A 22,445-nucleotide genomic window follows, 5' to 3' on the forward strand; every position below is an offset into this window, starting at 1 on the left:
TCAATTAGGAACAACTGGTCATTGATATTTTCCCGTATTTGTTACAATCAATGAAATATTATGAGTCTTACTGTTTCTCATTCATCTTTCTCTTCTGACATGTACAGTATTAGTTTGTCCTATGTGCTGTACCAGAATCTATCATTTCTCTGACATCATGTATGATTTTGTTTGTTTCCTGTATAGTAGACCAATGTTCCTAAGTATATTAGGAGCTTCTTGGGAGTAAGCGATATCTCTTATGTTTCTTTCTGTATTTCCCATAGTACATGGCATAGTACCAAACATATAGAAGGTGATGAACTTATTTTTAATTATTAAAAAAATTATAAAATATCTCACAAATTTAAAATTATTTTAAAATTATATTTAAAAATTATGTTTATAGCTCAACTTTTCCTAAAGTCACTTACATATACTCATTAACTGTATGTGGCTATTCAAAAAAATAAGATGAATATATAATTAAAATTAGTATCATGCAAGAAGGGAGGAAGGAAAAATGTGATTATTTCTATAGGAAACAGTTAGTATGAGATGTTTCAATGGGAAAAAAGAAGCTAAATCTTTACCTCACATTATATACACAAATACATTTGTGATACAGTTAAAACCTTACATAAAGTGATGAAAGTACTAGAAGAAAGTACAAGAGCTAAATTTTGCAACATTGTGGTAAGGCGGTCTTTCTAAGAAAGGCAGGAAATCAACTGTAAAAAAAGTTGACAATGAAAAAAGAAAAACAGACAAAAATCAAACTTCTGTGAGATAAAACGCTTTATATGCAAACTTAAAGCATGAATGACAGACTTAGAAAAACATTTCCAATGTTTATATCAGATAAAGTTTATGAGTTTCTATAAATCAATAAGTAAGAGTACAATAGGAACATGCTCCAAGAATAATAATTATAAATAAATAATGAACATAGGAAATGATGCCCAATGACTCTAATAGTTAAAGAAATGAATATTAAAATAGGCTAGTACATTTGGCCTCTCTTTAAAACACTTATGGGGAAATAGGCGCCTTCGTAAAACCACTTATGTTAATGTAAAAGGGTGAGTCATCTTTGGAGGACAATTTGATTTAATCTATTTAAATAAAAAATGTGCAAACCCTATGACCTAGGAAACTTACTTCCAGGAATCTCTCCTGTAGAAATATCATACGTGTGCAAAGATATATGTATAGGAATATTCATTATTAGAATAGAAAACAATTAGGAAAAAATCTAAATGTCCATATATAAGACCTTTCATGTTAAAGTAGTTCTATAGGTTTATTATGTCTCAAAGTACCATCTTATATAATAGCAATCTAGCAGCAGTAAAAAAAAATAGACTCCTGCATATATAGTAACATGAAAAAGACGCTCATGATATATAATGAATTGAAAAAGCAACAGCTGTAAAAATAGAAATGTATTAAAGGTAATACATGAAAGTGTCAACCAACTTATTTCTCCAGAAAGATGGAACAGATTTACTTTTCCCTATTCCTTCCATTAAGTACAACTAAAATCCCTGTACATTAAGTAAAATAAATACAAGAAGACTCTGAAAGGTAGAGAGAAGTCAGACTGGCTAGGTAACTTAAGATGCAAGCAATAACACAGTGACTAGTCCCTTGTGTCTTTTTGTCTTTTACATCCTGGCAATCCAGAAATGCCAATGGGCACAGATTTTAAAAAAAAGCCCCAGGAAAAGCTTACTGTCTTTATCCAAAGGACAAGGAAAGGGGCAGCCCAGCAAGACAGAAAACTTTTAGGCAATAACTGCTCTACTCTAACCAAACACCACAGAAAAATCCTGAGGTATTTATTCCTACCCTCACCGCAGACACTGAGTGCACAGCCCAGACTTCCACTCCAGCTAGGGTGTAACAAGTCTCCTGAAATTCCTCTTCTCATTCCCCCACAGTGTCAGAGAAGGCCAAATAGGGATGTACTTTCATCCTCACTGGGAAGTAATGATGCCCCCTTTGGTATTAGTGGAGACCATATGGGAAGCCTGGACTTCCAGCCTTACCCAAGAATAATGAAGCACCCCTTCCTCTCTCTGATGGGTGGAATCAGAGGAGGCTCAGTGGAGAGTCAGGACTTTTACCACTGTCCAGGGGTAATAAAGCTGTCTTCCCTTGTGGCATCAGTGGAGGTCACGTGGGGAGCAGTAATGAGGTGCTTCTACTCTTCTATCCAGGACAATATCACTGGAGGACTGCCAGGGAGCTGGAACTCCCACCCCTACACAGCAGAAATGACTGCTCCCAGCAGATATCAATAAAGCTTGAATTCCATCCCCACCTGGCAGTAACAAAGTTGCATTTCTAACTTCTCTTGCTGGTGTGGCATCAGGAAAAGCCAGCTAAAACAAGTTTAAATAAGATCTAGAGTCTCATAACATAATACCTCAGATAAGTAGGTTTCAATGAAAATCATTCATCATATCAAAAGCCAGAAAGATCTCAAACTGAACTAAGAGAGACAATCAGTAGATGCTAACACTGAGATGAGAGAAACGTTAAAAGTGTCTGAAAAATTTATTTCTTAAGGGATAGGGTCTCACTATACTGCCCAGGCTGGCCTTGAACTCCTGGGTTCAAACAGTCTTCCCGCCTCAGCCTTCTGACTAACCAGGACTATAGGTACATGTGACTACACACAGGTGAGATCATTATCTTAAAACAGACATCATAAAAATGTTTTAAGGACCCATTATGAACACAATAGAAACAAAAGAATATAAGGACATCTCAGCCAAAAAAAAAAAATACAGAGAGCCTATTAGAAATTTTAGAACACAAAAAATACAATAACAAAAAAATCAATAGATGGGTTCAAGAGCAAAATAGAAGGGATAGAGGAAAGATTTGGTAAACTGAAAGATAGAATAATAGAAGTTACCCAATCTGAACAAGACGGAGAATATTGTCTGAAAAAAGAAATGAGAAGCCCTTGGGGACCTATGGAAATATAACAAAAGATCTAACATTTGTGTCACTGGAGTCTCAAATGATGGGGAAGGATGAAAGAGCTGAAGAAGTATTCAGAGAAATAATGACTGAAAATGTCACACATTTGCCAAAAAGCATGAACCTACAGATTTAAGAAGTTGATCAAATCTCAAACAGGATAAACCCAAAGAAATCCATATGAAGATACAACATAGTCAAACTTCTAAAAATGGAAGACAAAGAAAACAATTTTAGCAGCAGCCAGAAGAAAAAAAAAATGACACCTTACGAACAGGGAAAAAAAACACATAAAATGACAACAAAATTCTCATCAGAGACCATGGAGGCTGACAGGAAGTGGTATAACATCTTTTTAAAAAATGTTTTATTTTCAGTTCTGGGGTACATGTGCAGGATGTGGAGGTTTGTTACATAGGTAAGTGCGTGCCATAGTGGTTTGCTGCACCTATCAGCCCATCATTTTTCAGCTCCCACTTATAAGTGAGAACATGTGGTGTTTGGTTTTCTGTTCCTGCATTAGTTTGCTGAGGATAATGGTGTCCAGCTTCATCCATGTCCCTGAAAAGGAAAATGATCTCATTCCTTTTTATAGTTTGCTGAGGATAATGGTGTCCAGCTTCATCCATGTCCCTGAAAAGGAACATGATCTCATTCCTTTTTATGGCTGCACAGAATTTCATGGTGTACCTGGGAAGTATATGGTACAACAGCTTTCAAGTCCTGAAAGAACTGTCACTCCAGAATCCTACATCCAGGAGAAATATCCTTCTGGAATGAAGGGAAATCAAGACATTCTCAGATAAAGGAAAAGGAAATGAATTTGTAGCCAGCCGATCTACCATGAAGAATGGCTAAAGGGAAGTTCTCTAAGCAAAAAGAAAATGATGAAAGAAGCAAACTTGGAGCATCAGAAAGGAAGAAAGCACATGATAAACAAAAATATGAGCTCCTATTATGAACATAGTATTACCATTCATTGTGAAACTTAATCGCATATTTATATATAAGCATCCTTCAGAGATGCTGTGGGTTCAGTTTCAGACCACTACAATAAAGTGAATATAGCAATAAAGCAACTCATATGAATTTTTTGGTTTCTCAGTGCATATAAAATTTATCTTCATGCTATACTGTAGTCATTTAAGCATGCAATAGCATTATGTCTAAAAAATGTACATACCTTTATTTAAAAATGCTTTATTGCTAAAAAAGGCTAATGACCATCTGAGACATCGGCAAGTCATAATCTTTTTGCTGGCTGAGGGTCTTACCTCAATGTTGATAGCTGCTGACTGAGCAGGGTGGTAGTTGCTGAAGGCTGGACTGACTGTGGCAATTTCTTAAAATAAGACAATAACGTTTGCCATGTTCATCGACTCTTTTGTGAAAGATATCTATGTAGCATGTGATGCTGTTTGATAGCATTTTACTCACAGCAGAACTTCTTTCAAAATTGAAGTCAGTTCTCTCAAACCCTTCCACTGCTTTATCAACTATATTTATGCAATAGTCAGAGTCTTTTGTTGTCATTTTAACAACGTTCACAGCATCTTCACCAGGAATGGATCCCATCTCAGGAAACTACTTTCTTTGCTAATCCATAAGAAGTAATTCCTCATCTATTCACGTTTGATCATGAGATCGCAGCAATTCAGTCACATCTTCAGGCTCCACTTCTAATTCTAGTTCTTTTGCTATTTCCACCACATCTGTAGTTACTTCCTCCACTGAGGTCTTAAACCCCTCAAAATCATCCATGAGGGTTGGAATCAACTGTTTCCAAACTCTTATTAATGTTGACATTCTGTCTTACCATGAATCATGAATGTTCTTAATGACATCTAGAATGATGAATCCTTTTCAGAAGGTTTTTAAATTAACTTTGCCTGGATCCATTAGAGAAATCACTATCTATGGCAGATAGAGCATCACAAAATATGTTTCTTAAATAATAAGACTTGAAAGTTGAAAGTACTCCTTGATCCATGGGCTACAGAATGGATGTTGTGTTAGCAGACATGAAAACAACATTCATCTCCTTGTACATCTCCCTCAGAGGCCTTGAGTGACCAGGTCCATTGCCAATGAGCAGTAATATTTTAAAAGGAGTCTTTTTTTTCTGAGCAGTAGCTCTCAATGGTGATTTAGCCCTTTTCTCATTTAGAACAAAAAAGGGCAGCTCGCTGCCAGTGCTCATTTAATTTTACATAAACATGTTCTTTGAGGCTGAAGCAAATCTGACTGCTTTTCAGTGTGAAAATAAAATATAAAAAGTGTTCTTGGAGTTATTTCTAAACAGAACTAACATTAGAATCATCCAAATCATCAGAGTCATCTATTTTGGAAAAATCAGATTTATCAAATGAATCTTGGGCCAACAACTATTAAAAAAACAATGTTAACATCATGCATAGGAATGTTATGCTTTCTAGGATTTGACATTTTCAGTGATCAAGAACTACTATGTTTTGTAAGTGGAAATAACACTACTAAAAACAGAATGCTATAGAATGATGCCTTTTGTTTCCAAAGTCAGTATACTAGAGCAATGTGAAAATAATAACAAAAGTGAGATAATTCATGGCAAAGTTATCTCGGGTTAAATTCGGCAGCCACAAGTGCTGCCAGTGAGTACTCTTGGGGCAAATGGGAAAAGGGTTAAAATATTCAGTAAACCATTCTCTAAACAGACATGCTGTCATCCATGCCTTGTTGTTTCATTTTTAGAGCACAGGCAGAGTAGATTTAGTGTAATTCTTAAGGGCCCTAGGGTTTTTGGAGTGGTAAATGAGCATTGGCTTTAACTTAGAACCACCAGTTGCTTTAGCCCCTAAATAGAGTCAGCCTGGCCTTTAAAGCTTTGAAGCCAGGCGTTGGCTTCTCCTTTTTCACTATGAAAGCCCTATATGGCATCATCTTCTAACAGAAGGCTGTTTTATCTACATTAAAAATCTGTTGCTTAGTGTAGCCACCTTCATCAGTGTTCTTAGCTAGATCTGGATAACTTACTGCAGCCTCTACATCAGCATTTGCTACTTTACCTTGTACCTTATGTTATGGAAATAGCTTCTTTGCTTCAACTTCATGAAGGAACCTTCATGAAGCTAGCTAGGGAAAGAAGTTTGAAGCTAGCTACTTCACCAGGAGTAGATCCCATTGCAAGAAACTACTTTTGGCTGGGTACGGTGGCTGACACCTGTAATCCCAGCACTTTGGGAGGCTGAGGCGGACTGATCACTTGAGGCCAGGGGTTCAAGATCAGCCTGGCCAACATGGTGAAACTGTCTCTACCAAAAATACAAAATTATCCAGGGGTGGTGGCATGCGCCTGTAGTCCCAGCTACTCGGGAGGCTGAGGCAGGAGAATTGCTTGAACCTGGGAAGCAGAGGTTGCAGTGAGCCAAGATTGTGTCACTGCACTCCAGCCTGGGTGACGGAGTGAGACTATCTCAAAGTAAACAAACAAAAAAATGACTTTCTTTGCTAATCTACAAGAAGCAACTCCTCATCCATGCAGGTTTTATTATGAGATTGCAGCAATTCAGTCACATGTCTGCTAGCTTTGAACTTTTCTTCTGCAGCTTCCTCACCACTCTCTCCTCCTTTATAGAATTGAAGAGAGTCAGGGCCTTGATCTGGATTAGGCTTTGGCTTAATGGAATGTTGTGGCTGGTTTAATCTTTTATCCAGACCACTAAAACTTTCTCCATATCAGCAATAAGGTTACTTTCTCTTTCTTATCATTCATGTATTCACTGGAATAGCACTTTTAATTTCTTTCAATATCTTTTCCTTTGCATTCACAATTAGGCTATTTGGCACAAGAGGCCTAGCTTTCAGCCTATCTTGGCTTTAGACATGCCTTCCTCACTAAGCTTAATCGTTTCCAGCTTTTGATTTAAGGTGAGAGGTGTGTGACTCTTCCTTTCACTTGATCACTAGAGACCACTGTAGGGCCATTAGTTGGCCTAATTTCAATATTATTGTGTCTCAGAGAAGAGGAAGGCCCAAGGAGAAAGAGAGAGATGGGAGAATGGCTGTCTGTGGAGCAGTCAGAGCACACACATTTATCAATTAAGTTTGCTGTTATGTATGGGTGCAGTTTGTGGTGCTCCCAGAACAACTGCAATAGTAACATCAAAGATCAATGATCACAGATCACCATAACAGATACAATAATAAAAAGGTTTGAAATACTGTGAGAATTACTAAAATTGCCACATATACACATGGTGAACACAAGCTGTTGGAAAAACTGTGCTGATAAACTTGCTTGATGAAGGGTTGCTACAAACCTTCAATTTGTAAAATACATGATATCTGCGAAGTGCAGTAAAATGAAGTGAAATAAAATGAGGTATGCCTGTAGATACCTCTGCCCTCAACTTTGGAGACACAGACAGTCACATACACAGGATTACAACAAACTAGTATGGGAGCCAGTGCCAGGGTAGGAAAATGTGAGCTGTAATTGATAAATTGCTTGAGGCTAGATGTGGAGATGTCTGAGAGTTAAAAACTCCAGGGGCATCCAGTCATGGGGTGGAGGGGCATATCTTTTGTGAGTTTTACCTCTAGGAGCTCAACCAAGTCTTGGAGTAAATATCTGAGAGAAATCCCATCATGTGAAAATTTTTGCAATCTATGCATCTGGCAAAGGTCTAATACCCAGCATCTATAAGGAACTGAAACAAATTTACAAGAAAAAACAAACAGCCCCATTAAAAAGTGGGCAAAGTGCATGAACAGGCACTTCTCTAAAGAAGACATCACATGCGGCCAACAAACGTACGAAAAAAAGCTCAACATTACTGATCAATAGAGAAATGCAAATCAAAACCACAATGTGATACCATCTCATGCCAGTTAGAATGGCTATTATTATTATTATTTTTTGAGACAGAGTTTCACTTTCGTTGTCCAGACTGGAGTGCAACGGCACAATCTTGGCTTACTGCAACCTCCACCTCCCGGGTTCAAGTGATTCTCCTGACTCAGCCTCCCAAGTAGCTGGGATTACAGGCATGTGCCACCACGCCCAGCTAATTTTGTATTTTTAGTACAGACAGGGTTTCACCATATTTGTCAGGCTAGTCTCAAACTCCTGACCTCAGATGATCCACCTGCCTTGTCCTCCCAAAGTGTTGGGATTACAGGCGTGAGCCACCACCCCCGGCCTAGAATGGCTATTACTAAAAAGTCGAAAAACAACAGATGTTGGTGAGGTTGTGGAGGAAAAAAGAATGCTTTTACACTGTTGGTGGAAGTGTAAATTAGTTCAACCACTGTGGAAAGCAGTTTAGTGATTCCCCAAAGAGCTAAAAACAGAACTACTACTTGACCTAGCAATCTCATTACTGGGTATATACCTAAAGAAATATAAGTCATTCTGTTATAAAGACATATGCATGTGTATGTTCATTGCAGCATTATTCAAAATAGCAAAGACATGTAACCAGCCTAAAAGCCCATCAATGGTAGACTGGATAAAGAAAATGTGGTACATATGCACCTTGGAATGATACGCAGCCATAAAAATGAGATTATATCCTTTGCAGGAACGTGGATGGAGCTGGAGGCCATTATCCTTAGCAAACTAATGCAGGAACAGAACACCAAATACTGTATGCTCTTACTTATAAGTAGGAGCTAAATGATGAGAGCACATGGACACATGGTGGGGAACAACACACACCGGAGCTGTTGGAGGGTGGGGAGTGGGAGGAGGGAGAGGGTCAGGAAAAATAGCTAATGGATGCTGGGCTGAATGTCTGGGTGATGGGATGATCTGTGCAGCAAACCATCATGGCACATGTTTACCTACGTAACAAACCTGTACATCCTGCACATGTACCCTGGACCTCAAAATAAAAGTTGGAAATGAAAAAAAAAATCACATTAAAAAAAAAGAAATCTCTTCATGCTTCTGGCAGGGGAGGGGAAAAGAAACCATTCTGAAATAGGCTGGAGCATTCTGCTCTTCCTAATAAGAAGAAGCCAGGAGAGTTAATCAGAGCCTAACCTGCCAGAGTTTTGTCAGAGCTTAACAGATCCGGGGGATGGGAAACATCAACTCCAGCTGGCTTTAGCCTTTCACTAGGAGAAGGGAATTACCCAATTCTAGGCCACTGTAGCCACCCTGTACCATCTAATGGGGAGAAGAAACTGAGAAACATTTATGAAGCTTACAGTTCAAAGGCATAGGCTCATTAAAAGACTGAGTCCTAATCCTAGGACAATAGAACACTTTCCCTCCTGCTGCATCTTACCACTACATTACTTGGAGCCAATTTACTTTTGGCTCAGTTCCTTTTAACCAGTACATCATGTCCAGCTATCAAGAAAATATTATGAGGCATACTAAAAGGCAAAAAACAAACAAACAAACAAACAAACAAAAACAAAAAACCCCCCACAATTTGAAGAGACAGAGCAAGCAGCAGAACCAGACATGGGAGGGATGTTGAAATTATCGGACAGGGATTTAGAACAATGATGATTAACATGTGAAAGGCTTTAATGGATAAAATGGACAGCATGCAGAAACAGCTGGGCAATATAAGCAGAGATATGGAAAGCCAAAGAAAGAAGCAAAAAGAAATGAATTATAAAAACCAGCACACTATAACAGAGATGAAGAATGCCTTTGATAGGCTTATTAGTAGATTGGACACAGCTGAGGAAAGTATCTCTGAGCTTGAGGATACCTCAACAGAAACCTCTGAAACTGAAAAGTAAAGAGAATAAAGACTGGAAAAGCAACATAATACCCAAGAACCATGGTACAACTACAAAAGGAGTACCACATGTGCAGTGGGAATACCAGAGGATAAGAGAGGGAGAAAAAAACAAAAGAAATATTTGAAAGAATAATGGCAGAATTTTCCCAAATTGATGTCACACACCAAACGTTAGATCCAGGAAACTCAGAAAACACTAAGGAGGATAAATACCTAAAAATTATACCGAAGCAGGTCATTTTAAAGCCATAGAAAATTAAAGATAAAGAAAAAATATAGACATAAGCCAGAAGGAAAAAAAACCCCACTTTACCCATAGATGAGCAAAGATAAGAATTATATTTGACTTTTCCTCAGAAACTATGCAAGCAAGAAGAGAATGGAGTGAAACATATGAGGAAAACCCCACCAACCTAGAATTCTGTACCCTGTGAAATTATCCTTCAAAAGTGAAGGAGAAATAAAGACTTTCTCAGACAAATAAATATTGAGAAAATTTGTTGCCAGTAGCCTTGCCTTGCAAGAAATATTAAAAGTAGTTCTTTAGAGAGACGAAAAATAACATAGGTCAGAAACTCTGATCTACCTAAAGGAAGAGCATGTAAGATGGAATAATTGAAGGTAAAATGAAAATTTTTATTTTTCTTACTCTTAATTGATCTAACAGATAACAGTTTGTTCAAAATAGTTATAGCAACAATGTATTTGATTACGTATGCCTATGTATATATTATATATGTGCTTATGTATGCTCATATATAAGTAAAATGAATGACAGCAATAACACAAGGGATGGAAGGGAGGAATTAGGATAGAAGGGAGAAATAGGATTGTTATTATAAGGTACTCACACTTCCCATGAAATGGTATAGTGTTAATTGAAAGTGGGCTTAGATTAGTTGTAAATGTATATTGCAAAATCTAGGGCAACCACTGAAAAAAGTCAAAAAAGGAAAAAAAAGAAAAAGAAATGGTATAAATGTGGTATTAAGAAGTTTGGAAGGGGATAGCAGAATAAATAAATAAAAGAGTTAGAAAATGATTGTCTTTGGGAAGTGGGAGTTGGTGAAAGGCTGGGGACTGTTGCTTTCCATGAGACTAATTTATGAAACTATTTTCTTTTTAAAACGATATACATGTATAACGTGGAGAAATGTAAAACGAAACAACAAACAACAAAATGGATAAAAGCAATTGTATTTATGTTAAACCCCAAGTCTGACTTTTTTTGAGTCAGAAACTTCTCTTAGGTCAGGAACTTATGGCCAAATGCTAATTTGTACAGCACATAGTCTGGTGATAAACATTTTGATAAAAAAACACAAATGATTGTAATTATGCCCAAACTTTAGTATCTTCATTTTAAATGAGTATTTCTTAAACTGCAAAATAAGTTTCTCCAGAAAAGACAGGAAAGTTTTCAGCTTGTTAGAGAAAGAAATAATTGAAGAAAAGACTACCATTTGCCTCTACGTGATAGCCATGCTTTACTTGGTAACGTCTAGAAACTTACCTGAACAGAAGAGCATCATCTGTTAGAAATTTTGGCAAATTGGAGTCTCGTAAAGCTCTTATCAACACCACATCTTCATTTAGGTCTGGGTTTTCTCTTTTTAAAGATCTAAATTTAAAGGAATATTTCGGATAATATCACAAGAACGTAGGGTTGAACATGATTTTCTAAACCTGTGGGGAGGGCAGAGCCCTTCCCCTGAGGATTCCTGTTAGAAGGAGATCATTTTTCCTCGTGTGTTCAGCGTTCATCTCCATCAGAGCATACTGACAAGTCCTGCAATGGCTACGCAGCCTTGAAGAGAATGACAAGGACATCGTCTCATCACCCTCCCCAATCCCGATGTTATTCAACCTGAATTTATAGTTCCCTGAATACACCATGATGATTCCTATCGCTGTGATTTTCTTTTCTCCCTGCCCAGAATATCTTGCCTTGTTCTTTGCCTGCTCTTATTTCCCCCTCAAAACCCAGCCCAGTGACTCCCTTTTCTAGAAAGCTCCTGTTCTCTATCCTCCTTCTCAGTGAACCTCTGGTGGGTGCAGCCCTGTTGCTGCCCTCCCTGCATTGCAGCTACATGACTGTACATTGGTCTGTCTCTATGATCCACTGGACTGTAGTTGTGCTCCTTCAGTGCAAGTGTATCTCAAGTTCTTAGTATTCCTAGTCCTTAAATGGCCATCCTGTAAAGAGGGGACATACTATATCTGAGAGGTTAAAAGATAGAACAGAGGGTAGGAAAGTGCAGGGAGATTCGTGCAGAGCCCAGTGATGTAGGAGCCAGGCAGAGGATTCCTGGATGTGCAGAACCTGAGCCAATGAGTCATGGCCTGAGAGGAAGGACTAGAGATAAAATAGGTCTCCTCAGAGGCTCTGGACAAGTTGGAGATTCCAGATACAGTAGTTTCAAGAAGTTATAAAGAGAAAAGGTGGGGTCTGAGAAGAGGAAAGAATCTTTCTTTACTAGATGCTAGAAAGAAGCTTAGGCTTGGGCCACGTTATAAAGACAGAGGTGAAATCTAAGACATAAGCTGAACTGAATTGGAATTATGAAGTTTCTTTAAACTCCTGAGGCTTTCTCAGGCAACATGTATGACTTGCTTTGTTGCATATGCATAACAGACTGTGTGTCTTTTAAGTCTAGTCATACCATCTTATGGTGGTAAAGGTTTTTGTACACAAAAGACCGATGTTTGAATTTGAGTTCGGGGGAAGTGAATGTTATCCTAAGCCTAGCTGGGGATCATTTTCCGTCGAGGACAACCATGTTAGGACTCACAGTGAAGAACTGTCATAGGATAAGGAGAGAGAGCCTGTGTCACTCTGTCATGGAGTGTCAAGGTAAGAATGATGACAACAGCAGCAGCCAACATTTATTAATCACTTACTGTCTGAGAGCCTTTCCTGAGTTACCCATTTAATGCATTTGATCACATGGTTTGGGATTTCACTCGACTACTTTGGTTTCTTACCCAGCCATGACCAGGACAGACTTCACAGCTCTCATGCCAAAGTCATAGTGATCCTGCTGAGACAGCTGCTCACTGCAAAGCTTATACATCTGAGTCATTTTTCTTGCTAATATTTTACTGGATTCAAATCCTTCAGAATATAGAATTACCTAGAATGGAAAAAATAATGCAATGCTTATTATATTGTATTGATAACAATGTATTAGCATGATACCAACATAGTCAAAATTGACTCTAAACATTATACTTTCCAAGTTGTTATGTCTTTCAATCAAAAAACATAAAGATTGAAGGGAAAAAGGCTTTCTGTGCCACAGGAAACTGGAAGGCAAAATATTGTATGGGGATACCTAGGCACTGATTCTGTTTTCCATCTGTAGATGAAGATGTAGCTCTGTGGACATTTGGTTCAAGGAACAGAAGAGCCTAGCTTTTGAAAATGTTCCCATCATGAAAGTTGGATGGTGTCATTAGGCCCGAGTACAAAAGCAAGAACTGAGCTTCTCTGATCTGACAGGAACATCACCCTAGTGGAGAGTGATTACCACCAGCTTCCTTAGTTTCCCGAGGAGTCAAGGGAAGCCATGCAAAGATTGTCAGCCTCTCCTCTGCCTTTCTTCTGACAAGTTTCTGCATCCTTGGTTAAATTAATCAGATGATGCGTAGTGTCTCTGACAGTAGAGCTGGAAGCGGACCCTTTTTTCTATTTATAATCTGCCTGAGACACTGCAGTTGGCTTCAGATGCAGAATTTAGAATGATGCAGAGTTCTTACTGGTGTCTGTTTTGTTTACTGACCTATCCCTGCTGATTAGCACAGTGCTCTGCACACAGTAGGTGATTAAAAATATTTACTGACAGGCCGGGTGCAGTGGCTCACACCTGTAATCCCAGCACTTTGGGAAACCGAGATGGGTGAGTCACTTGAGGTCAGGAATTTGAGATCAGCCTGACCAACACGGTGAAACCCCGTCTCTACTAAAAATACAAAAAATTAGCTGGGCATGGTGGCAGGAGCCTATAATCCCAGCTACTCGGGAGGCTGAGGCAGGAGACTCGCTTAAACCTGGGAGATGGAGGTTGCAGTGAGCCGAGATCTTGCCATTGCACTCTAGCCTGGGCGACAGAGCCAGACTCAGTCTCAAAAAAAAAAAAAAAAAAAAAAAAAAAAAATTGCTGATAACAGAATCTAATTCATTGAAATTCTAAAAATAATAGGAATAGCACTCTGAAGACTAGACTTTCAAATTCGTCCAATCCATTACTGAGTACTATAACAACAGGACAAAGCATGAGATGTGGAAAACATGTTGGACTGGGCTCTAAACCTGGTTTTCTTCCTACCAGGTTGGGACAATGAGCAAGTCATTTATTGTCCCTGTTGGTAGAGAGGGTCAAGAGTAAAGATACTACCTGTCCTAACTGCCCCCCACCCCACCATGCCCACAGTGGGTACGGGGGACTCCTGAGCTGCTGTAAGCATTATACTAATTGACATAGTTTGGATGTTTATCCCAGACCAAATCTCACATTGGATTATAATTCCCAGTGCTGAAGGTGGGGGCTGATGGGAGGTGTCTGGGTCATGGGGGTGGATCCTTGATCCCTCATGGCTTGGTGCTGCTTTGCAATAGTAACTGAGTTCTGAGATCTGGTCATTTAAAAGTGTGGGGCACCCCCCCACCCATTCTTTCTCTCTTGTTCCTGTTTTCACCATGCACAGTGCCTGCTCCCGCTTCACCTTCCACCATGAGTAAAAGCTCCTTAAGGCCACCCTAGAAGCCAAGTAGATGCCAGCACCACACTTCCTGTACAGCCTGCAGAACCGTGAGCCAATTAAACCTCTTTTCTTCATAAATTACCCAGTCTCAGGTATTTCTTTATGGCAATGCAAGAAAGACCTAATACCCTAATATAGGTTGTAATTTTTCTAATGATAGGATTTGGCACAGTCTACTCTACTCTTAAGCAATTACTTTTATTTCACATAGAAGAATATTTAAAATTAGCTGTTATCACAGGAATTTATTAGCCAAAGGAGTGATCTGTGCTTTCTGAGAAATTCCATCCTAAAGGGGTAGTGTCCCTTGTTATGAAATGCAGCATGGAGCACACAAGGGGTCTTCTGGAGTCCTAAAAATGCCTTATATTTTGGTCTTAGTGGTCACACAGATGAATGCATGTGTAAGAATTCACTGAGCTGCACCCTTGTGAGCTGTGCTCTTTACTGTGTATAAATTACACCTCAATAAAAAGTGCCATGAAAAATACGTATAAAATTTAGCTGGATGTAGTGGCATGTGCCTGTAGTCCCAACTACTCAGAGGCTGAGGTGGGAGGATTGCTTGACCTTCATTTAGTTCCAGCCTGGGTAGCATAGTGAGACCCTGTTTCTCTTTTGTAAAAAAGCACAAAATTTAAATATATCAATTATTTTTAAAAAACTATTTTATTTTTAACTAATTAAATATTTATTTATTTATTTTGAGACTGGGTTACGAGACTGGCTAATTTGTATATTTTTGGTAGGGATGGGATTTCACCACGTTGCCCAGGCTGGTCTCTAACTCCTGGACTCAAGTGATCCTCCCACTTTGGCCTCCCAAAGTGCTGGGATTACAGGCCTGAGCCACTGTGCTTGGCCAAATACATCAATTTTTGGCTAACATTTAAATTCTTGGCTATTTAAAGCCAGTTTAAATAGAAAGATGCCTAAGTAGATACAGAAAAAACAAACATGATTATAAATAATTTGTTAATGATTACTATTTTTTGACTAAGTTGATACATACTTATAAACCAATCTCCAACCACCTCATAGTGAGGAGGCATCTACTCAGCATCCCTTGACTCCAGTAAAAAATAATGTGCAAAGAGAAATAAAAATAATCTGTGTTTTCGTAACGAATCTAGACATTTTAATTCGTAGAGAGGAACTGAAAAATCCCAATGAACTGGTTAATTAAACTCATTGATTCTTTCCAGTTTTAGGGGCCTATTATATTCCAGATACCATTTTGGGTATTATGGCTATAGCAGTAAACAAACAAACATGCAGAACTTAACATTCCACATGATAACAATCATATCTACACTTAATAATGTGTAACCATTACTGGGGCATTCATAAAGGAAACTTTCTACCTTGATAGAATCGAATGGTAAATAAAAGAAACAAGTTTACATTTCGGCTGCTTTATAATGTGATGCTCACCTCTGCAATCAAGGCATAATTTGGAACCATCATTGCAAATGGTCTAAACAGGGCTTTCAAATTATCTGGCAATTCAGTTCTGCCTGCATAGCCAGGATTCATTGTGATGAAGGCTGCACAAGTCATCACCAACTTTATTTCCCGCCCCTCAAACATGAATCTAGAGAGCTGTTCGAAGATAAAATATAAGTTAACACTCTTCCAGACACTTGTAAAATGTTTCACCTAATTATTACTCGAATACAAGACTCATGTAATGAAGCACTAAAGCAAAGACTACTGAATACCATTGTTGGACAACAGGGAACATTTCTGATTCTGTCCTGTCTACTTCCAATCTCTTCTGGGCTCTGTGTTTCCTGATTTCTGTCTCCCTGCACCTGACTTGCCCAAATTGTCTCTTCTTTCCTAGCCAAGTCCTGAAATCTTCTAGGTCTGAACATTTACTGAGCCTCTTCAATTCAACTTTCTATTTTTTTTTTTTTGAGACAGGGTCTTGCTTTGTCTCCCAGGTTGGAGTGCAAGTGGCATGATCAGAGCTCACTGCAGCCTTGACATCTCAGGCTCAAGCAATCCTCCCACCTCACACCTCAGCCTGCCAAGTAGCTGGGACCACAGGCACGCCCCGCCACGCCCCACTAATTTTAAATTCATCTTAAACTTACTGACCATTAAACCTTCTCCACTCCCACTTTCTGGTATTCCCCAAGAAATTCCAACTTCATCTTAGTTCTTGAGTTATTGAGGCCCCACTGTCACTGTTTTTGTCACCACCCCTTCACTTTTACTTAACAGCAAACACTTGTTGAGCACCTGATGCAGGTGAGGCAATAGGTGAGGCATGGAGGCACACAGCTGAAGGAGCCTCACTCTTGAGATCTCCAGAAACTCCCAGGCTTGCTGTCTGCAATCAACCTGGAAACCATGAGCACACAGTACAACACATACTACGGTGCAGGTGTGTGCAAAGCCCACGGGGGTAGTAGGCAACCTGCCTGGGATCTGAAGAAGGAAGAAGGATGTTTCAGGTGGAGGAACAGGGGCAGCCATTCCAGGAAAAGTGAGCAGGAGCAAGAAACAACACTGCATGTTCTGGAAATGACCAGCAATTTACTTTGCCAAAGGGCAAAGTTCCAGAAAGCATAGCTAGGCTGGGCCTGAGCATCAGGAGTCTTGTACACTAAACTAAGGAATTTAGATTTTGTCCCACGTTTGGGGGGAAGCAGAGAAGACTTTTAAGCAGAGTGATAGGATCAAAATAGGCAGCAGAGAGGTTGGACAGGCTACAGACAGGGAGACCAGTAAGGAATGATCATTAGGGACGTAATGAGAGCCAGAATTCAAGAGGTGTAAGTGGGGAGGAGAGGCATCTAGCAGATAAAATTAACAAGACTTGGTGATGGCTTAGATTCTGGGATTAATAGTGATGGGTCAAATCCAAGGTGAGTTCCAGGTTTCTAGTTGGGCCACTAGATGAAGGTGCTATCAACAGACATGGGGAATACAGGGAAGACCAGGATGGAGTAAGGTGATGTGCCACAGCCTGGAGGAGAGAATGCATGGTACAACTGGAGACCATTTCTGCTGCTGCTGAATGGTTGCTTGTGCTAGCAAACCTCTCAATTTCTGTGGTTTAGTGTATCTATTCCAAATGATATACCCCACTCCAACTGTCTCATTTGGCACTGGCAGCTTGAGGACGAGGCTGGTTATTTGCAGATGCTCTCCTGTCTTCCTCTGTCCTCATGTAGCTGCTCTCCAGTGGGCAAAGCTTCAATCCTGCCTCTACTGTCTCTGGTCCCTGTCCCCTTATTCCATACACTTTGCTTTCAGTGAATTGCTCAGCCAGATGATAATAACTTGCACAATATAGACTATGCTATCTCTGTATTTAAAGATCTTGTGTTTAATATAGGCCTCCCCAGAGTATGCGGGAACAAGAGGGAGTACAGATAAGGGAGCTTAGACTTTAGGGTCTAATAATTTTTGGTGTCTATGAAAATATTTTTTTAACTTTGAATTCTTTTCACCTATTACCTTGGGGGAAATGACATATACTTCACACAGATTTGGTGTAAGATGAAATAAGTGTGAGCACATACCACAATGACTTACACAATTTAGTAGCTCACTATAGTCCAAGTCATGATTTCTTTTTATTTGTTCTATAATTCGCTTTTTTGCAGAGGGTGATAATCAAAATATTTAACAACTCTTATCAGGACACCTTCCAACGAGATAGCCTCTGCCTCTGGAGCTAGAGCTGAGTCCAGAGTCCCCTGTGCTGTGCCAGGATGAACCCTTATTGGTGGATCGAGACGAGGTCTGGGGCTCGTCCAAAAGGGCCGAGGGAGTAGTGGGGGCCCTCACAGGGCTTGGAGCAGTGCTGTTTTGGTTTGTAGAGGCTGAACACCAGTGCTGCCCATTGTGACCAGATCTCCAAAGGTCAACACAGAGTGGTAGAGACTTGGTCCCAACCTTCACTGCCATCAGCTTCTGAATATGAAATCCCTTCTCTAGAGACATGCTAATAAGGGGCTAAAACAAATTTTAAATAACAGGACCACTCAGTATCTTCATCTGACACCATATTCCTTGGATTTTCTAGTCCAGTGAGCTCTGGAGAGCCAAGGTCCCATTGGGCTCCCCAGGATTCCTCCCTAACATTTTTAGCATCTGCTTTCTAAAATGTAACATTCTGTGAGTTAATGACAAACTTAAGGATTGTTACCTTGAAAGTCGATTGCCCAGTGCCTTACCTTTGCCGCTTTGGCGTTCCTAATGGTAATGAGTTGCTGCGCAATGACGGACAGAACTTCTATGTCAATTCGATTAAATTCATCAAAGCAGCACCAGGCCCCTGACTGTGCCAAGCCACTGAAGAAGCGCCCCATCATCTGAAATCAAAATAAAGCAGTTCAACTTTGTATTGTGTAGTTCAGCTCATTCAAAAATTAAATTTTGAGCTGAAATATTAAAGAAAAAAAAGAGGTGGTATCCGCAAATAAGCAATAGTTTTATGTGAATACTGGTCTATGTCAGAAGTAAACATTTTTCTACAAGAGGAAATGTCTTTTTGAGTCTCTCTAAGTGATTTGAATCTGTTTCATTTTTAAACAAAATGACAATCTGACCAATTTTCCTTCTTGTTTATAACCTCCACTCACCTCTGCAAATACTTGACAGATTCTCAAATAGTTTAACACATGGAACATACAAACTTAAGGACTTTAAAAAAACTTGAAAAATTTTACTAATGGAAGCTTTCGTTGTCTTTAGAAGGTATTCTACATGGCAGACACACGACTACTGAGCAGAAGGCATAGCTGTGCAGATTATAGCAGTGATTCTTAATTTCTTCTACAGCAGAATCCTAATGGTGGAGGAAAATAAGAATGTACCATCTAAAGTGTGGCATTTCTTTTGGGCACTTGAGATATTGGTTAAGCATGTGTATAAATCTTGCATTATACCATGTATCTATCTCTTTAGTAATAGAACTAGTGGTTTTAAATTTCAAGGTGGTCAACTGAACACATACCACTTACCCCCTTCCTCCAATTCCCACAAATCACAGAAAGGCTGATAGATCTGTGTGCATATCTCTCTCCTTTTCTGTGACCACACTTATACCTGTACCTGCTTGATAAAAACATAATGGAAAGGGAAGCCAGCAGGAAGAAGGTTTTGAAAAAAAAAAAAAAGCTGGAATACGGAAAGCATAGGGAAACAGACTGTCCAACTGAGAAGGGAGAATTGCAGCCCCAAAACAGAGGGAGAGGAGTAATGCCCTTCATGAGGTCTCTAAGAAACTCCAAACCCAATATCAATATACACAAGTTGCAATACATGCAACATGAATACATACATGCAGCAAAGCAGACACAGGCCCTAGAGAAATATTTGGAAATGAGGCAAAGATCCACACTTGGAATGGTTGGGTTTATGGGTCCTTCCTCTCTCTGTTCTCCCTTCCTCTCACCCCAAGCAGAGTAAACAGGGCTCTTGAGATTTTAGTGCTGACATCCCCACCAGGCTAAAATGAAGGACTGCCTCATAAGTAAAGGGGGAGATCTGCCTTGGGGAGATATTAATATTAGGAGATACTGGGAGACGACATTAGGCTTGGGAGATAAGGAAAGCAGAGACAAGGAGAGAAAGATGGTTCCAGACATCCACTTCAGTCACCGAGATTCAAAAATAATAAAAGAAAGTGAAACCTACTGAAATGTACTACTTTAGAAGGAAAATCCTTATTGTTTGGCATTCGATGTGGGCTTTCTCACTTACTGGCTGCTCCGTGTGCATACATTCTATGGAGAGGCCTGCTGGCCACACATTCTATACTTCCACAGAGCTCTTGGTAGTTCTTTCATTCAAGGAAGGGGCATTTGGGGGAAACAAGCTGTTTACACTAATTAAATTAGTCCTTCATCTATACTTATGAACCAACAGGTGAAGATTCAAGAAAGAGAAAGAATGAGAAGAATAAACTAAAGGGCAACTCTGGAGAAAGTGGAGATAATTTAGGGAACAGAAAGTAATTTTACAAAATTGAAATGGAATCCTCAGAGAGATCTGGGAGGGAAACACATTCTTAAAATAAAACAAGATATTCTAAAAAAAGGATTAGTCAGAGATAAGAAACAGTCCCTGGAAATCAGTAATAATATAGCCAAGGTAAGAGAAGTTGAATGAATGCATGGAATAATAGCATGGACAGGACTAAAGACCAAGTTGGTGTTCTGTACAACAAAGCTGCAGAATGCTTCCATATTGTAGAGGAATGGTCTTCATACTTAGCATACATGTAAGTCCCGGCTTACGTGGAAACTTCCCAAGGGATACTTTTGAACAGTTTTAAAGGAAGTAACAAAGAAAATTCCAGATCTTGATCTGTGACACAGACTCTTTGCTAATATTTTTCTCTTTAAGAACATGTCTGTGGTCATGGTGGTTCTTCATTTCCATTTGCTCTTCAAAAATGACCCTCTTTCTCTGCCACTCCTGGCTCTGCAGTTTGCGCCTGGCTGAGGAGGAGAGTGGGGGGTTTGAAATCCAGCCCTGACATGGCTGGTGACTTGGTGAACGCGTGCCACAGGTGTAGAGGCTCAGCAGATGATACTGGAAGCCTTGCTCTTATCCAAACCAGATCTTACTGTGGTGCATTGCCCCAGGATGCAAAAACCTCCAGGGTGCCAAACAAAGGAGTAGTTCCAAATATTGATCATGAACGCAGGAATGCTTGCAATGACTGACTGGTTAACAAATACTTTTTCAAGTCAGGTGATCTCCAGTTCTTTGTTTTCAACAAAAGTGAAGGACAGGGTCAATGCCTACAGGCCAAAGATAACCAGGACACACCTGTAGTCAGATACAATTGGGTTTACCACTTGTTCCAACAAGGGAGACCACACTCTGTGGGGAACCAAGGTTTCTCTCAGTAAAAGGATATTAGGAGGACTTGTCGTAGGATTTGGGCTTCTGTTAGAAAATTCTGGGGAAAGGTCAGTGAAGAAGAGTCTTGCTCTATTAGTTTTTAAGAGCTACTATAACAAATTGCCATAAACTGAAGGGCTTAAAGCAGCAGAAATTTATTCTCCCACAGTTCTAGAGGCTAGAAGTCTGAAATAAAGGTATCAACAAAGCCATGCTCATTCTGAAGGCTCTTGGGGGTAGGATTCTTTCTTGCCTCTTGGAAGCTTCTAGTGGTTGCCAGCAACCCTTGGGATTCCTTGGCTTCTTGTACTGCATCACTCTGATCTCTACCTCCTGCGTATCTTCACTTGGCTGCCTTCTCTCTGTGTATCCATATCTACATTTTTTTCTTCTTACAAAGGCAGTAGTTAGTTATTGGATTAGGGCCTGTAGAATTCCAGTATGGCCTCATTTTAGACATCTGAGTCTTTATAAATGTAAAGACTCAAATTAGGTAACACTCACAGATATTAGGCATGAGGACTTGAACATATTTTGAGGGGACACAATTCAATCTACAACACTATGGATTAGGTGCTGGTAGGAAGCAGGTGCAAGTTTATGATGGATATCATAATAACATTATATAGGAGGCTGGGGCTGTCATCGGTAAAGGTGAAGCAGTTACACAGCTTAGCCTGGAGAGGGGGATATTAGATTATTTTTTGTGGTTTGGACAGCATTCTTGTGTGTTTTCAGACACCATTATGGCATCTCATTCCAAATGGATGCATCGTGACCTGGTCTGTAGTTGGTGGTCTGTGAAATTGTTTGTGTTCAACCGGAGAAGCAAATAGTCTGAGTCAGGTTGGCTCTCAGCGGACAGCAGTCAGGGGCTATTTTGTTTGGTTTTTCAGAAATGAATTGTGTAGCAATTAATTGACCATTAGAAATAAGTTTTGGTGTTATTTCTATCATTTTATTTTGCGATTATTTCTACTTAAAAAAAACCTTTTATTTTGAAAAATTTCAAACATACACAAGAGGTGAAAGAAGGTATATGCCACCCAGCTTAACAATTACCAACATTCTGCTATTTTCAAAATACTCTCC

General features: G+C 39.5%; 1 protein-coding gene across 2 annotated transcripts in view; it reads right to left on the minus strand.

The window, feature by feature from the left end:
- Nucleotides 1-22,445, minus strand: part of DNAH6 (dynein axonemal heavy chain 6) — a 322,627-nt gene that overhangs the window by 185,059 nt on the left and 115,123 nt on the right. For both annotated transcript variants that reach the window (XM_054474947.1, XM_054474946.2), the window contains 4 exons: nt 18,674-18,811; nt 15,915-16,082; nt 12,702-12,850; nt 11,230-11,337 (listed from right to left, as the gene is read on the minus strand). In XM_054474947.1, the coding sequence (XP_054330922.1) occupies nt 11,230-11,337; nt 12,702-12,850; nt 15,915-16,082; nt 18,674-18,811 (563 nt within the window). The remainder of the gene's footprint in view (nt 1-11,229; nt 11,338-12,701; nt 12,851-15,914; nt 16,083-18,673; nt 18,812-22,445) is intronic.

This window comes from Pongo pygmaeus, chromosome 12, assembly GCF_028885625.2.
Source record: "Pongo pygmaeus isolate AG05252 chromosome 12, NHGRI_mPonPyg2-v2.0_pri, whole genome shotgun sequence".
Taxonomy (NCBI): domain Eukaryota; kingdom Metazoa; phylum Chordata; class Mammalia; order Primates; family Hominidae; genus Pongo; species Pongo pygmaeus.